This window comes from Dromaius novaehollandiae, chromosome 1 (genome assembly GCF_036370855.1).
Source record: "Dromaius novaehollandiae isolate bDroNov1 chromosome 1, bDroNov1.hap1, whole genome shotgun sequence".
Taxonomy (NCBI): domain Eukaryota; kingdom Metazoa; phylum Chordata; class Aves; order Casuariiformes; family Dromaiidae; genus Dromaius; species Dromaius novaehollandiae.
The window spans coordinates 120,689,045-120,704,084 of record NC_088098.1 but is presented as its reverse complement, the minus strand read 5'-3'; the positions used below and the strand labels follow the sequence as shown (position 1 = coordinate 120,704,084).

General features: G+C 39.1%; 1 protein-coding gene across 1 annotated transcript in view; it reads left to right on the top strand.

Annotated features, from left to right (window-relative positions):
- DSCAM (DS cell adhesion molecule) overlaps positions 1-15,040 on the top strand; it is a 389,570-nt gene that overhangs the window by 195,062 nt on the left and 179,468 nt on the right. The window contains exons 2-3 of the mRNA XM_064525230.1: positions 10,040-10,186; positions 14,087-14,365. Coding sequence (XP_064381300.1) covers positions 10,040-10,186; positions 14,087-14,365 — 426 coding nt within the window. The remainder of the gene's footprint in view (positions 1-10,039; positions 10,187-14,086; positions 14,366-15,040) is intronic.

Genomic DNA, 15,040 nt, shown 5'->3' with positions numbered 1-15,040 from the left:
CTTTTCCTCCTTTTAAAATTATTCAGTGAGTACTGCACTGTTGTCCCCAAGGGACTGGAATTCTCAAGAAGCAATTATTTACTTTAGTTTTACTTCCTAGTGGAGTTACCTCCTTCAACAGTGAATACTTTGAGTAATATTTATTCAATGGACAACATAGGCTTACTTGCCAAACTGAGAGAGAAAGAAAATAACTCCTTCTTAAGTCATTACCCTAAAATCAAATTGACTTTTTTAGGTTTCAGCAATTTTATACTCACAAAGTCAGACATTAGGTGAAAATACTACATTAGAATGCACCACATGTGACTTTTCCTGTTAGTTACTCCATCCACCATACATGAAATTTCTCAGTACTCAGATGTCTTGTGAAACTCTTAATAGCTTTTCATGAAGGAAGTGGGTACTATTCAAAGTTTCTCGTAAGGCTGTTCCTCCAGCTTGAGATGCTTCATTACCTTCTCAGTTACTTGCAGAATAAATGTGGTTAAACATGTGGGGCCACCGAGCTGCAGCAACTCTAATTAATGTAGCATAGTATTGATTATTTGCAGTTAGTTAAAATAATGCTGCTGATACTGGCACTTGTAATTCTTTGTATGCAAGGCTATGATGTATTGTGATCGTATTGTCTATAACTGTATGTCTTCTGCATATACAATGACTCTGAAGCTATAAGCTATTAAGGTGCACATTTGAGGATGGTCACAAATCAGAGGAGATGCAGATCCTCCCTTTACATAATAAGTAATGTCTCGCTTGTGTTTAAATTTACATGCTGATATAAGGAGAGATGGGTTATGTTCCTTGATGTTGCAAAGAACAAAGCGTAAGTTTATCTGTGCTAAGACACTGATCAGCTGCAGGCCATTTATATGTTTAGGATGCCCAAGCAAAAGCTTGAAAGAAGAAATTTCAGTCCTCCAGACAGCTCAGTGTGTCATGGGAAAAGTTGAATCCTGTTTAATCAGAGCCCCTAAAACTAGCTAGTGATCTAAAATTTCCTGCTTTTCTTCTAGCTGAAATAAGGAAGCAGCTTGCACAGCAATGTGTGCAAGGGCCCAAATTATCTAAAACTGCAGTATTAAAGATAATGACAGTTTTATTTAATATCCTGAAGGGCTGACAGTTAACAATGGCTGGAGAACTGTAGCTGCTCATGCGTAATATATTCATAACAGATTAAGAGGGTGACCAATTAAATACAAATATTATGTGATTAGTCCTGTTTATACCATCCAATCCTAAAAAATAAAGTGGTAACAATTAACATAACAGTCCATACACAAAAATAAGCTCCTGGAACTACTTATGCTTTAAAAAAAGAGCATGTTTATTCCTGCTTTATAAAGCTTGATTACACTATACATAATGTAAGTGAAACCGGTACTGACAGTTGGCATGAAATATATTTTTGCAGCCTGAAAAACATGGAGGGGGGGGGGGCGCAGTAAAAATGATCAGCTCCAATTTGTGTAATTCGTCTAACACTGGTTTTCAGAATGCCCATTGTCATAGTATCTGAAATTATTTGGAAACTGATAGCACTGTGCATATCATAGCACTAATGCTCCTATGTCCTTCCTTATTCTGTGCTATTCCTTATTCAGAAACACAGAATGAGCTCATATTGCAGTTGGACTCCAAGCAGCTAAAACCACAAACACAGATATCGCCAGCTTTCAGAACCTGCTGGATTCTTGAGCATTGTGTTCAGGCCTCATCCTGTCTGAGTTTGAATCCAACATGGTGCCACAAACCTTGCTCTTATGGTAATATTGTAACTCAGTCAGCAGATGATCTTTTATCTCATCGCAATTTATAAAGCCTTTTCTTTCCTTTTTTTTAAATTTTATTCACCTTATGGTTCTAGATGCAAATATAGGCAGGTTTGTTGTTGTTCTTAGCATAATAAAGTTGCATGCAAAGCATTAAGGGAAATCCGGAAACTGTAGGCAGGGTGAAATCTCAACTATAAGAGACAGTAAACCATACTGGAATGCAGAGGCAAACACACACCATGGTATCTAGATTTGACTAAAACCATTTTCTCTGGGAGATGCTGAGAGACTTGATTGATCCATAATATTCCTGAGATGTAGATGCCAAAATAATACTTGCATGTTAACTATTTTCCTCGGTGTGCTTTTCTATTTTTCCACAGAAAGCCTTTTAGCTAAGGACTGTTCAAGGATTCTGTGGAAGATATTTAGTGGCCTTGCTCTGTTCATCTCATAAGCTTTTAAAGAGATGGTGATGATGGTTGAAGTTGGACCTTTGAACAGCTCTGAGCTCCTCTGTCCAAGGGGCAGCACGTAGCAGTAGAACTGCAGCTGATTTACCAGCATCCACTGGTGTAGACTAAGCTGTCATTGAAATAGAAGTCCTTCCTGAGGAGGGACCTGACTGAAGACTGGAGAGGTGAGGTGGGGAAAGGGAGATAAAAAGTAATGGCATAAGAAAATAATCTTCTGACTTCATTTTGAGCTGTCAGGTATACACAGAATAGACTGCATCTAGGTTACAACTGGAACCATGTCAGGCCATAGGTTTGAAAATGCTTATGTATGACCTTAATTTTTTTGCACAGAAATAACAGTTTTTATAACTCTAAAGAAATTATGTGTCCATATAGAAAAGCAGAATACCTCATCTGAGGGTGCTGGCTTGTTCTATGAATTCTTAAATTTATTTCAGGGAATAGAAAGAAAGAGAAGGAAAAACCCTGGCTGCTGTGGTACTGAAGAAAACTTCAGACCTGCAAGCTCAGTCTAATCAATAGAGATGCCTCTCTGTGAGCTTCAGGGAGCCTGGAACAATAGCTCAGATGTGCCAGCAGCCTCTTTGCCTCAGACTGCCACTTCCCATGGCATTTCTAGTTGTCTTTTTCCTTATGTCAGGAAAAATTGTGAAGATCAAAGATCCCTCAATTCCCCATGAGTGACACCTCACTTCAGGGGCACTTGACATGCTTCATGCTGAATTTTTCTCCCAGAATGGAGGCCTCTCCGGTTATCAAAATCCAGATCTATGAGAGTAAAGGACCAGACCAAGCAATGCAAATAGGTATTTGCTGCCTTAGCAGGTGTACCTTCTGAAGGGCGTAGGTCATAAAACAAGGGAGAGCCCATGGGTACTGCTGCTGCTGGGAAATTTAAGTTTAGTTAAAATGTTAGATTTAAAGCAATTTAAGTTTAATTGACTGAAGAAGTTTGTTGCCCCTAGGGTGCAGGGCAGTGCCATGGCGTCCCTCCTGCTCCTGTTCTCCTCAAAGTCAGGTGCAGGCAACAGGAAGAGGGGTGGTGGCAGCACACTCCAAAGATGCAATTGATGGACCCTAGAGCTGAGAGGATAGGAGAGGCCAGAACAATCAGTGTTACTCTCTGTCAGGTCTGCTATCAGGGCCTGTGAGCTTGACCACATCCCAAGAGGAGGAGACTGTGCTGCTCGAAGGAGTATAGTCATCTTTTGACTATCTGCACCACCTACTGTGAGGAACACCCTAGGTCTTTCACATTGGAGGCATATATTATACAAGCAGAGCTTGGAAGAGTGAAATCATTGCCTTCCTCCTTCCTTACCACCATTCTCCTTCCTCATCTGATATCTGGTTTGTATATGAAAAGCATTTGCAGGCCTGTGACTTAAGGGCACAGTTTAAGCATGGCTGCTTCAAGCACATTTTTCATGTCCAGAGCAGCAGATTGTTTTGCTTTGAGAATGATGTTGTAACAGTGCAATAAAACTGAGTTATCGGTTATTCTCTACTTTGGCTCTGCAGGGAGGTTTCTGCCCTTGCATGCACGGGTCAAGGAACCCACACTGAAATCTAGCTAGCAAAAGCACTTCTGTCCGGCAGAGGTGACAAGTACAGCTGATAAAAGTTTACTTGTTCTGTATTATCATTTGGCACGTGATTAGAACAGCCATCTGTTCTTTCAATTTCTATCAGCCCAATTTAGACTGCAATAACATAATGTCATAAGGTGCATTTATGACAAAATCAAAATCAAATATGATTTTTTTAAAACCATCTTGAGAATAACATCACCCCTATTTAAAGACTAAAAGCATGCTGGAGGAAAAAGGCTTGATAAAAGAATAATTAATGTTACAGTTTTAAAATATTCTCATTTTCATACAAGAATACTTTACACTAATTCCACAGGAAAGTGTTCACATTTTCATATGAATTATACATGAGAACAATTTCACATAGGAAACCTAAACAGAATTATTTTAACTTATTACCAAGACCTGTAAAATTTTATTTTAATCTCTGATATTATACAGTCTAATGGAAAGCATTAAAAACCTTACATAAGAGCAATTTCATAATTGTTAATGTGACCTCTTCTCACTTAGAGAAATGAATACAAGATTTGCCAATGCAGCTAAACTTTAATGAAGTCACTGGATTATTTAGGGCAGTAGTCAGAAGACAGTAAAATGAAGGGTGTGCTTCTAAGATGTCATCTATGGGATTTTGGGCCCTTAGTTAAGGTTGGTCAAGCCTAGATTTGACCTAGCTCCTCCTCCTCCTCTTCCCCATTTGTTCTCTCCACAGTCTTATTACTATGATATATGTGTCTTCAGAACAAATGGGTCAGTAATACCTCAGAAGAAAAAAATAAATTTAAAGTTTCAAATAATGAATGAAGATTGGAAACACATAAGGAAACACATATGCTGGTAAAACATACAAATTATTCCAACATGGGTGGAATGGTAAATCATTATATGGCGGGGTGAGTTGTGTAGAGAGATTTGGGCTGTGTGATAAAGACATTTCATTTGAACATGTAGTTTTTAATACAGCCAATTCTAATGTCAAGAAAAAAAAAGACAATAGATTTAATCTACAGAATGAGGGAAATCTATTCTGTAAGACTGTGACTCTGAAAGGACATCATAATTTGTGGTGAATAACCAAAGCAACCTAGTATGGATAAGAGGACTATGCAATTCCTGGATACATAAATGGAGGGAAGTTTTGCATAGAAGAGAGTGGTGACATTCTGTATTCAATATTACCAGAGCTGTTACTGAGCAGTTGTGTCCAGTAGCGTGATGCAGACTTAGAAAGAACTTTAAAAATTTGGTAAGGTGTTGGGCAAAAACCACAAGAATACTTCAAAGTATGAATAATTCACAGTAAATGAGCTAGGAAGTTCAATCTATTTAACTTTTATTAAAGAGATAAATAGTTTAAGAGTCATGTTCTGTAAGTACTGTACTGAAGTGGGCAGATTTCTGACTAGAGGAAAAATCTTTATAAACATGGGCACAATAAGATGCAATAGCTGAAGTCAAAGCCAGATATACTGAGATCAGAAACAATGCACTAAATTTTAAAAGCGAGAGTAATTAACCATTGGAATAATTTACCCAGGGGTATCATATACTTGCCACTGCAAGAAGTCTTTAATCATGACTAATGTCTTTTTTTCAAAGCCATAGCTTAACTTTCAGATTTGGACTTGACACAGGAATCAATGGGTGAAGTGTGGAAGGTCAGAATAAATGATCCTAATGGTTCTTTCTAGTCCTTGGATCTATATCTAGTTCAGTCTCAGATGAGGCAACCTTATGTATTACTGGCAGATAGGGAGCTGGAGAAAGAATTATGACTTCTATTCCCATGTTTTTCCACTGACTTCTGCACATCAATCCATGTACCTCAGTAAACCCCATTGTAAAACAGTTAAAATAATAATTGTTAGTATATTTGCCTACCTCACCAAGGCAGAGAGTAATAAGGGTTCATAACATCCCTTGAATTTTTTCAGTGAAAGACCTAATACAGATGTTGGGCCAGATTTGCAAAGGCATCAAGCATTAAAATCTGAAACTGAGGAAACAAGTAAAAGATGTGAGCATTCAATGTCTCTGAAAATCAAATGCCAAAATTATTATAATCAAGTATTCAAGGGATTAATACAAACACTACTGAGGAGGAATAATAAATGGGAATTGTGAAACATATTTTGACAGTGTTCTTTTTAATTGTTGTGAAGGAGGCTTCTCTGCCTTCCTCCCTTGAAGCATGCTAACAGCCAAACAAACAAAAAGCTTCAGTTCCTCTGAAAGGATGTTCTGTTAAAAAAATTACTAATGTGGCATATTAAGTAGGTGAGTCAAAAAAATTAGACTTTGTTGCAGCAAAGCAAGAGCGATTAAATTAAATGCGCCTCAAGAATAGAACCCTCCCCTAGATCAACAGGGTAATAAAACCTTGTTGATCCCCATCCTGGTGCATTTCTAAACACTTTTTGAAGTACTGAACAGAGAACACTCAACGCTTTGGCTTTGTCACAGTTGACAGCCTGTCGGTTTTAATGAAAATGCTCTCCATTTAGAAGATGACAGAAATTACATGCACTTCCCCTTTTATTTTTCTGTCACCTTTTCTGTCTAGCATTTTTACAGTAGAAGGAGGAGCTGGTTATTAAAGCATTACATAAGTATGCAAAATATATTAAGAAGAAGAGAGGAAAAGAAAAAGCTTTAGCCCTGCAATTATACACAATATGTGTTGGTGAGAAATGTATGCTGTGGGATAACATCTGATGTGTGGCAATAACTATTTATTTTTAGTTATCTTTAAAGAGGGTGAGGCAAAAGTCTCTAGATAATACATTAAGTGAAGGTTTTATTATACAATTGCCTGAGAAATCTCCAACAGGAAGATGATCTAAACAGTGTTAGATAGCTCAAGTGTGTTCATAACTTCTGTAGAAAACAGGACAACAAGATAACACTGAGCAATTTCTTGGCTCTGTATAGCTTTCATAAAGCTCTTTTAATAAATGGAAAGCTTTTAATAAATGTACTGACTGTGTTTGACCCAGATGTATAAGTACATTGGAGAAAACTTGCTGCCAGAGCTGAAGAGAGGTTTCACCTGCAAATGCAAGGCAGTACTATGTGATCTGAAAATAACCCACATACCTATACATAGCCTTCAGCTTGGCAGTAGGCACTCCATATACTTCCCAGTTTCGATTCCAGTGTAAATATTATTGGGAATAAAGTGCACAAGGTAGAAATATTGAGGAAGTGAGCTTTTAGCGCTTTGAAGGGAAGCTATGGATTTGATCTCTAATTAATTCCTGTGACAGTTACTTCATGCTTATCGTAGGAAGAGAGATAAATGTAATTATTAATGATGGCCTGTATTGTTCATGGCTCAAAATTGCACTTACTTCTCAAAGGACCTACTGAAAATAGTGAAAGCTTTAGAAAAGCATGGAAAATGGAATTCATTTTAAAACTTTGGATGTGTTTGTATGATCTTAAACTTGCACATACTAGTAATCTCTAGTAGTGTGACTCTTTGTCGAACTGGGGTTATGCATGATTAGCAAAGTCGCAAGTTCCCAGAAAAGAAAGCTATGTGAAGCCCTTGTACAGTGAGTACCATTCCTGCCCATTGGCTGTTCAGATGTCCAGTTGCTTGACACAAATGCACAGCATGTGCAGATTTACTGGTGGGATCACAACGGTCACAGCCACCCCATTAACATCTTCTGATGCTCACGTGCACTCCTGGGCTCGTGATGCGATAGCAGCTGAGCAGCCTCTCCACTGACATCCGCCCCAACATGATTTGGTGATGGAATTGCATCTCTTGCTGTGTACATACATTGCTTAAAAAGTCTGGTGCAAGCCCTGATCAGGCTCCAGAGGATGTGTCTATATGGAGCTCAGAGCTCCAGCTCAGCAGCCTGGAGGCCCTGCTAGCCACATGGCATTGCTGTGGGCTAGCACATGACTAATCGGCTACCCTGGCTGTAATACAGAGTGGGCCTGTGGTCACACAGCTGGAAACAGAAGCAGGAAGAGGTTGCCTTTGCCTCCATATCCATCATTAACCCTAATTGAAGTCCTTAAATGTGATTCATGTCTCTTGAAGCTGTTGTTTCATGCTGCTTGCAGACCAAGGCAGATAGCTGGGCTTTAATTACCTGTAGTTCATGTAACATGTTTCTTTGCAAAGGAAGATTTGCTTTATGAATATTTCAGTACGGAATTTGCATCTGACTCAGGAGACAAACATTCCAGGGGTTTCCACACCAAAACTCTAAATATCCCTCTAGCCTAGAATTAGGGATGAAAGTAGATAAACGTTTTTAACAGATACACAGACATTGAGTGCCTACGTGATGAGGAGGAGATAGGTGGAATGGGTCAAGTGATTATGTGTGAGCTTTTGGGGACTGTAAAGGTTAAAAGGAAGAAATATTTAGTAGAGGATATGACACTGTAGCTAGGGGCTATAGTGTGAAAATCAGCTTTAAAAAAAGTATTCTCTGACCAACAGGAAGTACCACTTATTTGTGAATCAACATGAAACTGCCTCCCTAAGAAATGGTAGCCTAAAGTAAGTAAGTGTTTCAAAAATTTTTTTGGTTCATTTCTTTTAGACTGTGGTTTAAAGGAGATTGCCCTCTGTAGTGATACTATTTCCTTTCTGTCTTTTCTCTGCTGGATTGCTTGCACATTGACACATTTGTGAGCAAGCACCCTGACTACTGTTAATTATTAGAAAGTCATTGCTCAGATCTAGCTCTGAAGAAGATGAAATATTTCTTATTGCTTATTACTGGATCCTAGTTCATAATGGCTTTCATTTTTGTGTATTCTTTCCCTTAAAATTTGGGAGTCAGATGTATTTTATAATACACGCATAAAGATGTGCATGTTGTAGGAACCACCAGACACTATCTTTTATTTTTTTCTCCAATGTAAAAATTTTAGTAAAGTATTCGTAGGTCAGTCAGCAGTATTTCTTTTGAAAAAAGTGGCCACTCTTGTGAGACTCAAGTTTGCAATCCATTCTAACCACATTATTTTCCATTTATTCTAATATGGGAAAAATTTGAGAATAAACATGTAATATGTAGATATTAGCATTTCTGTGTCCTTGGTCTTAGAACATACATTTACAGAACAGATGAACCTGTGCAGTGTCAAATAATCAAAATTGCTTGTGTGTACATATATGCCATGACATTTTGTACGTATTCTAAAATTAATTTTAAAAATACTTTGCTGGACTTATTTTTCTTCCTGAAGTGAACTTTTCATTGTAGAAAAAACCTCTTAAAGTTAAAACCTTATTTAAGCCCTTCATTTAGACACAGTGGCTGTGCACCTGCTCACATTATACTTCTCCAGTTGCAGACTGCAATATTATAAACAGCCAATGTCCATAGCAGACCAGGTCTATTAGTACTGAGCTCCAAAGAGCCCAGCCCATCCTGCTGAGGACTGCAGTACATTAGCACACAGGAAACATGGACGGAGGGAGGTGAGACTGTTTCTGACACTCATGGTCTCTACGGCTAGCTCAAGTATGTACAACTCCACTGGTGTCAGGTTTTTCTGTCCTTGTTTTCTCTTTTGCAGTCACACCTGAAATAGTCTATGGAGCAGGTCTGTGGTTCTCATCTCTAGTGTTCTTTGGCAAATAGTCCCGATATCCTTGGGCAAAGGTTTCCTGCTTTTGTGAGTTTCCCTCATCTTCACTGATCTCTTTAGTTCTACTTTTTGGATCCTTTTTGCTCTGTTTTCTGATACACCTGGGCAATGAATGCCATTTTGGTTAATACTGTTTTATTACGCATGTCATCCCAGACAGTCCTTCTAATGTGTACAACTCTGCAGGTGAATTAGTGTCATATCACATTCTAATGTTGAATTAAACTGGATTAAATTCTGCATTAGCAATTTACCATGTATTTTATTGCAGGTACTTCTTGTATATTGGTGATTGTGATGTCGACCATGAAACCTTCCTTTCCTTCCTTGCACACATTTTCTGAATAGATCTCTATCTTTTTTATAAGAAGTGAACATGAGTTAATATCTTTATATGCATTTGCCCTTTGTAAACTTGTAACTGTCAGCTTCTAAACTCTGGCAATAAAATCTTCAGGACCCTCCAGCCTGCTTCCTCCATCTCTAAGCCTCGGAAAGCAGAATACAGTAAAAACCTGCAGATATTTTAAACACTGCAATTTCTTGTGTCTTTCAGGAGCTAGATTTCTCATCACATCCACGGGAGCCTTGTATATTTTAGACGTACAGAATGAGGATGGACTGTACAACTACCGATGTATCACAAGGCACAGATACACTGGAGAAACACGACAAAGCAACAGCGCAAGACTTTTTGTATCAGGTGCTTCTTTATATATAATTTTGAACTAAGTACTGCGAATGGCTGTCTCTGGTGTGCTGAACTGATGAGGCAGGAGCTTGTGTCCAGAGGCACTAATGATCAACTCCTCTGTCAAATGGACGGTAGGAGTGGTCGGCTGTGAGCTTACTGCTGCTACTGCAAAGTAAAATGTCCCCATTTTAAATTGCTTTTTTTCTGTTATTCTCCTCCTATTAGATATTTCCAGAGAACCTGCAAGGTGCTTGGCCTGGTTTTGGCATTTATTCCAGTGATTTTTAGTAGGTATAGAGTGCTTTATAAAAGGACTCTGGCTGGGATTCATTTCATTAAAAGTAGACATTTGCAGAGAAAGTGTCTAGTCACCTTAGTTTCTCTATAATCAGTGGAGGGGAACAGACATTTTTAGGGGTAGTTTATCTGACCTATTTCAGCTGCCTACTTTGGGGTGAGATGAATTGCTCTGTGGTGCCTATTTCTCTCTGCTAACTCTAGCAGAAGTCCAGGGCATTTAGCTCAGCTGTAGATACTTCCACTGCAGGAGCCTTAAATTAGCTGAGGTGCATTTCAGTCTTACTTTTCATTCACCACACTCCTTCCCTAGGGTAAAGAGTGTTTTCCCCTGCTTACAGGAGGGGTGCTCCAGACAGGAAAGGGTATGTGACCAGGCCCAGGCCACTAAGGGTGCTGCAGGTAGGCAGGAGGGTTAGCAGGCTGCTGCCCATGGGCAGATCTACCAGTCGTGGGGCAAATGGCCTTGTACAGCAGGTATGAAAACTGTAAGGCAGCAAGTAGGTGGGGTGTTTTCACTTTTCTTTCTATTTGCAGATCATCTCATGATTGTAGTGTGTGTCCTGGATTGTTGACCTCCTCCCCTCAGCCCCAACACTTGGGGGTTTTCAGTACTGTATTTCTCCAATTGCCTCTTCTCCCCATTTTGCGTCAGGGAAAGGAGGTGGCAATTGTGGGTGAGATGAGAAGGAGGAACAGACTCTAGGTCTGGGTTTTGAGCTTGTTCTTGAACACTTCTGTACAGGATTAGCCCGTCCCCATTTCTCCTCCCCTCCCACATTTGCTGGATGCCTGTAACTGCGCTCTATGTTTCAATGTATACACATCTATGATTGTGCTCCCAAATGAGTAGAATTAGCTGACAGCATATCCCAGACTTTCTGCTTTCCCACACTGTGTCCTTGCCTTACAGAAGGCATGTCCGCCTACCCATTGAATACCCTATGGACCTTTTTCTCCTTTTCACTCTTACTAAGTTGCCATGTAACCCTAGCCCTAAAGATCCCTCAGGGTATGGTGACCATTACAAGCTAACAGTCAGAGGTATCATTCTTGTCTTGTCTTGTCCTTGTGCTTTTGTCTTTCAGTCTTTTTATCAGAAAAAATTAGTGATTAGATCTCAATTCCCCATCCTCTCTTTGAGAGCTGTAAGGGAGACAGAAGTAAGCACAAAGATCTGCATTAGCAACATACTTCTTGCCCAGTATGAGCATTGCTGAAGGATTTTGAAGCCTTCTGAACACACAAATTAGTACTTAAATATACTAATGCTAAAAATAGTGTGATTGTTCAGGTTAGAATTACTTACCAGTCAGATCCAGGAGCTTCTTCCTTTGATATGTGTCCCCTGTGGGTAAAACTCGTGCCTCTGCTTTTCCCAGCCAGATGAAGAAATATTATTCCTGCACAATAACCTGCCTGCTTTAGTCTTACAAGGAAAGGCAGGCTCTTATCCTTCTAGCTGGCTCAATTTTATGGTCTGTTTCCGTATGAAATCATGCTAAGGCTGAGCCAGTGGTAATATAAATAAAATTGGGCTTGTATCTTGGTTACCACAGGAAAATTTCTAGTTATTGCACTGAAAAAGGGGGAAAAAATGAAAGCTCTGTCTCTTCCATAGTTCATGGCAAGCACCCTAAAAGATGTGCCCTATGTGGAGTTTCCTCTTCTATTTTCCTCCACAGACCAAATCAGAGTAGAAAATTTTTCCTGCCCCAGTGTGCAATAGCTGGCATTTTTGAATTTTGTGGAGTTAATTGTTCTCTCATGGAGCTATACTGTGCTCTCATTTCCAGTCCTGTGAGGCTACTGAACAAGCATCGCAGTTATGGACAGAGTTCGTCTCTAAATGTTTCTCTAACAGGTTTTCTTTTCCTTTAGCGGATCTTTCTGTATCTAAGAATAGTGAGTCCTCTAAGAACTGAGATCAGAGAATCCATGAATATAGCTGTGAAAGGTCTACATACATTTTACATGCACTTTTTGCTTGCCTTTTACATCATTAAATAGTCTTTGCTTACCTGGGGATGAAGTGTTTGGTGGTGAATATTCATTATTGTTTATCAGTTCATGCAAAATCATTTGTTTAGCTACTGGCTGATGTGTTTCTAATGAGACAGACAGTAAGCTGCTGTAAAAAGAATGTGTTGTTGCCTTCAATGGCTCAACTTTGCTGGTGTGTACAGAGCAGAAAAAATTCTGTGGTCATCTTCCATTGAACTTGGCATTTAGATATTGACACAAAAGTTACTGGACTGGCCACTTATTCCATTTGTTTAGAAACAAAATTTTTGTTTTAGGATTGATAGTATAACTTACATAGGGCCTCTAGCTAACACAGAACACCTATTTTGCTCTCAAGTGTATCCTTCCAGGTGTGACAGTAGTTTATGAAGATACATCTAAGATAGTTTTAAGCCAAGTAACTCAGATACTGGTTACATTGTAACTTGAGTAGCTTCAATTTAGCACAGACTGCTCATTTTAATATTTTCCAGTTAATGGCAGGGAGCTGCTGCAGCTGCCTTGTGAGCAGTACCTGAACTAACTAATTTAAAACCCACCTAATAATGTCCAAGTGGTTGCAATCACACCTACATCTAGTCAACTACCATGTCAATATACCCCAAATGAGACCAATGTATTAGACAGAAGTAAAAGGAGTTGATCATCATGTGAATTTTCTCTGTGAGACAGGAATCTTAGCGAAGTGGGTTAAGATGTATGATGAATAACTATTGAAATAGTTTTTTGATATATTTATCATTTACTTATTTATTTATCAACAATTCTTTGACTTATTATTTAGTACTTATGTTGCAGTAGCTCCAAGATGTCTTAACTGGATGGGCTTCCACTGCGCTGAATGCTGCACAGAACTAAATCATATCAGTCTCTTTCCCCAAGCATTTTCAAACTAAAAGACCCAGCCTCGCAAATAGTTTACTATCTTTAGTGAGGTACACACGCCTCTGGTGAAGGGACTCTGCCAGATTTCTGTGAGACACATACATCCTGGCTGCTACATAAGTGTGTTTAGCTGAGAGCTGCTTTTTTCAGTAAGTTGAGCACAGAAAGTTGGAGTATTAAGTTGTAAATTGCTCTTGCCACCTCAAGTTCTTTTTCCAGAGAAGAAAAGGCCTGTCTGCTGGGTAGTCTACAGATAGTGATTCCCATGTCTTTATCCATTTCTTTTCTGACCAGGGAATAAATCACTCTTAATTCAAAACCTTCTGACCACTGAGAAACATGAAGAATATCTAGTCGAGTAGTGTAGGGACAGCAGTAATAATTGTTAAGGCAACACATTTCTGGCTCTCCATTTCTCTAAAGGGAGACCTGAAGGATGATCAGAGAAATGGTTGCCACCTGGGAAAAATCCAGTGGGAGAGTTTCCAAGTAGTCATGAGATATTTCATTAGTACATGCTACTGGATCTCAGCCACCACTACTGAGATATTACAGACTAATGGCTGGGGCACAGTAGGAAACTGTAGTATATAAAACACTGGGTAGCAAGTCAAACAACAGAGGAGAATAAATATTGGCATATTTCTCAGTGAATGAAATAATTTTAATGCTCCTATTGAAACCCTCTGTTTGCTTTTTCAGATCCAGCGAATTCAGCTCCATCTGTTCTAGATGGGTTTGACCATCGTAAAGCCATGGCAGGACAGCAAGTGGAGCTGCCTTGCAAAGCATCAGGGCACCCCGCACCAAAGTATCGTTGGCTGAAGGACAATGTTCCCTGGGAGCCTGACAGCAGGTTTCGGCAGACTGTTACAGGTCTGCTGATAGAGAACACGCGTCCCTCGGACACAGGCAACTATGTCTGCGAGGTGTGGAACAACTATGGTACTGCTGAGATGATAGGGCGATTATATGTAAAACGTAAGTCCTTGGACTAAGTTAAGTTCTTGGTCCACTTCTTGCAGGGTCATTTGCACCTGGGAAAAAAATCGTCGTGCCTTACTATACCTTTCATTTTGTTACTTGAACATTAGCAATGCTTAAACTTCTCAAAGTTGTGCAACATCAGAAAGTAGACTCTACGGAGATGGGTTAGTTAGACAACTGAGCGATCAGAAGTGCAAATAGATGCAATTTATAATGTGGCTATATAATTTATCACATAGAGGATATGTAATTTAGAAGCTTGAATTGAGTGCTTAGAAAGAAATTGCAAATGTTCTCATGAATAAAGCTGCCAAACTCTCGTTGCTATGACTCATGCTGTTCAGTAATATTGAATACTCATGCCTCTGCTAAGTTGAGTATTCATGTGTGAATATTCTGAATGTTTCACAAATTCTAGCAAAGGTAATTATTACTCAGAAGCTCTGCGCTGGAAAAGAGTTATTCTCCTATTGTTTTTAAAAAGAAAAAGAAAAGAAAAAAAGATTTCCCAGAATAGAAATAATCCTTAGTGAGCTAACGTTTTCGTCTATACCGCACGACTCACACACTGCAAAAGGGAGAAGTCTGTGAACAGTTCAGGCCATAAAAATTTCTTTGCCATTAACTACACACAACAGAAGATTTGGGCAAAATAAAACAGAGATCATA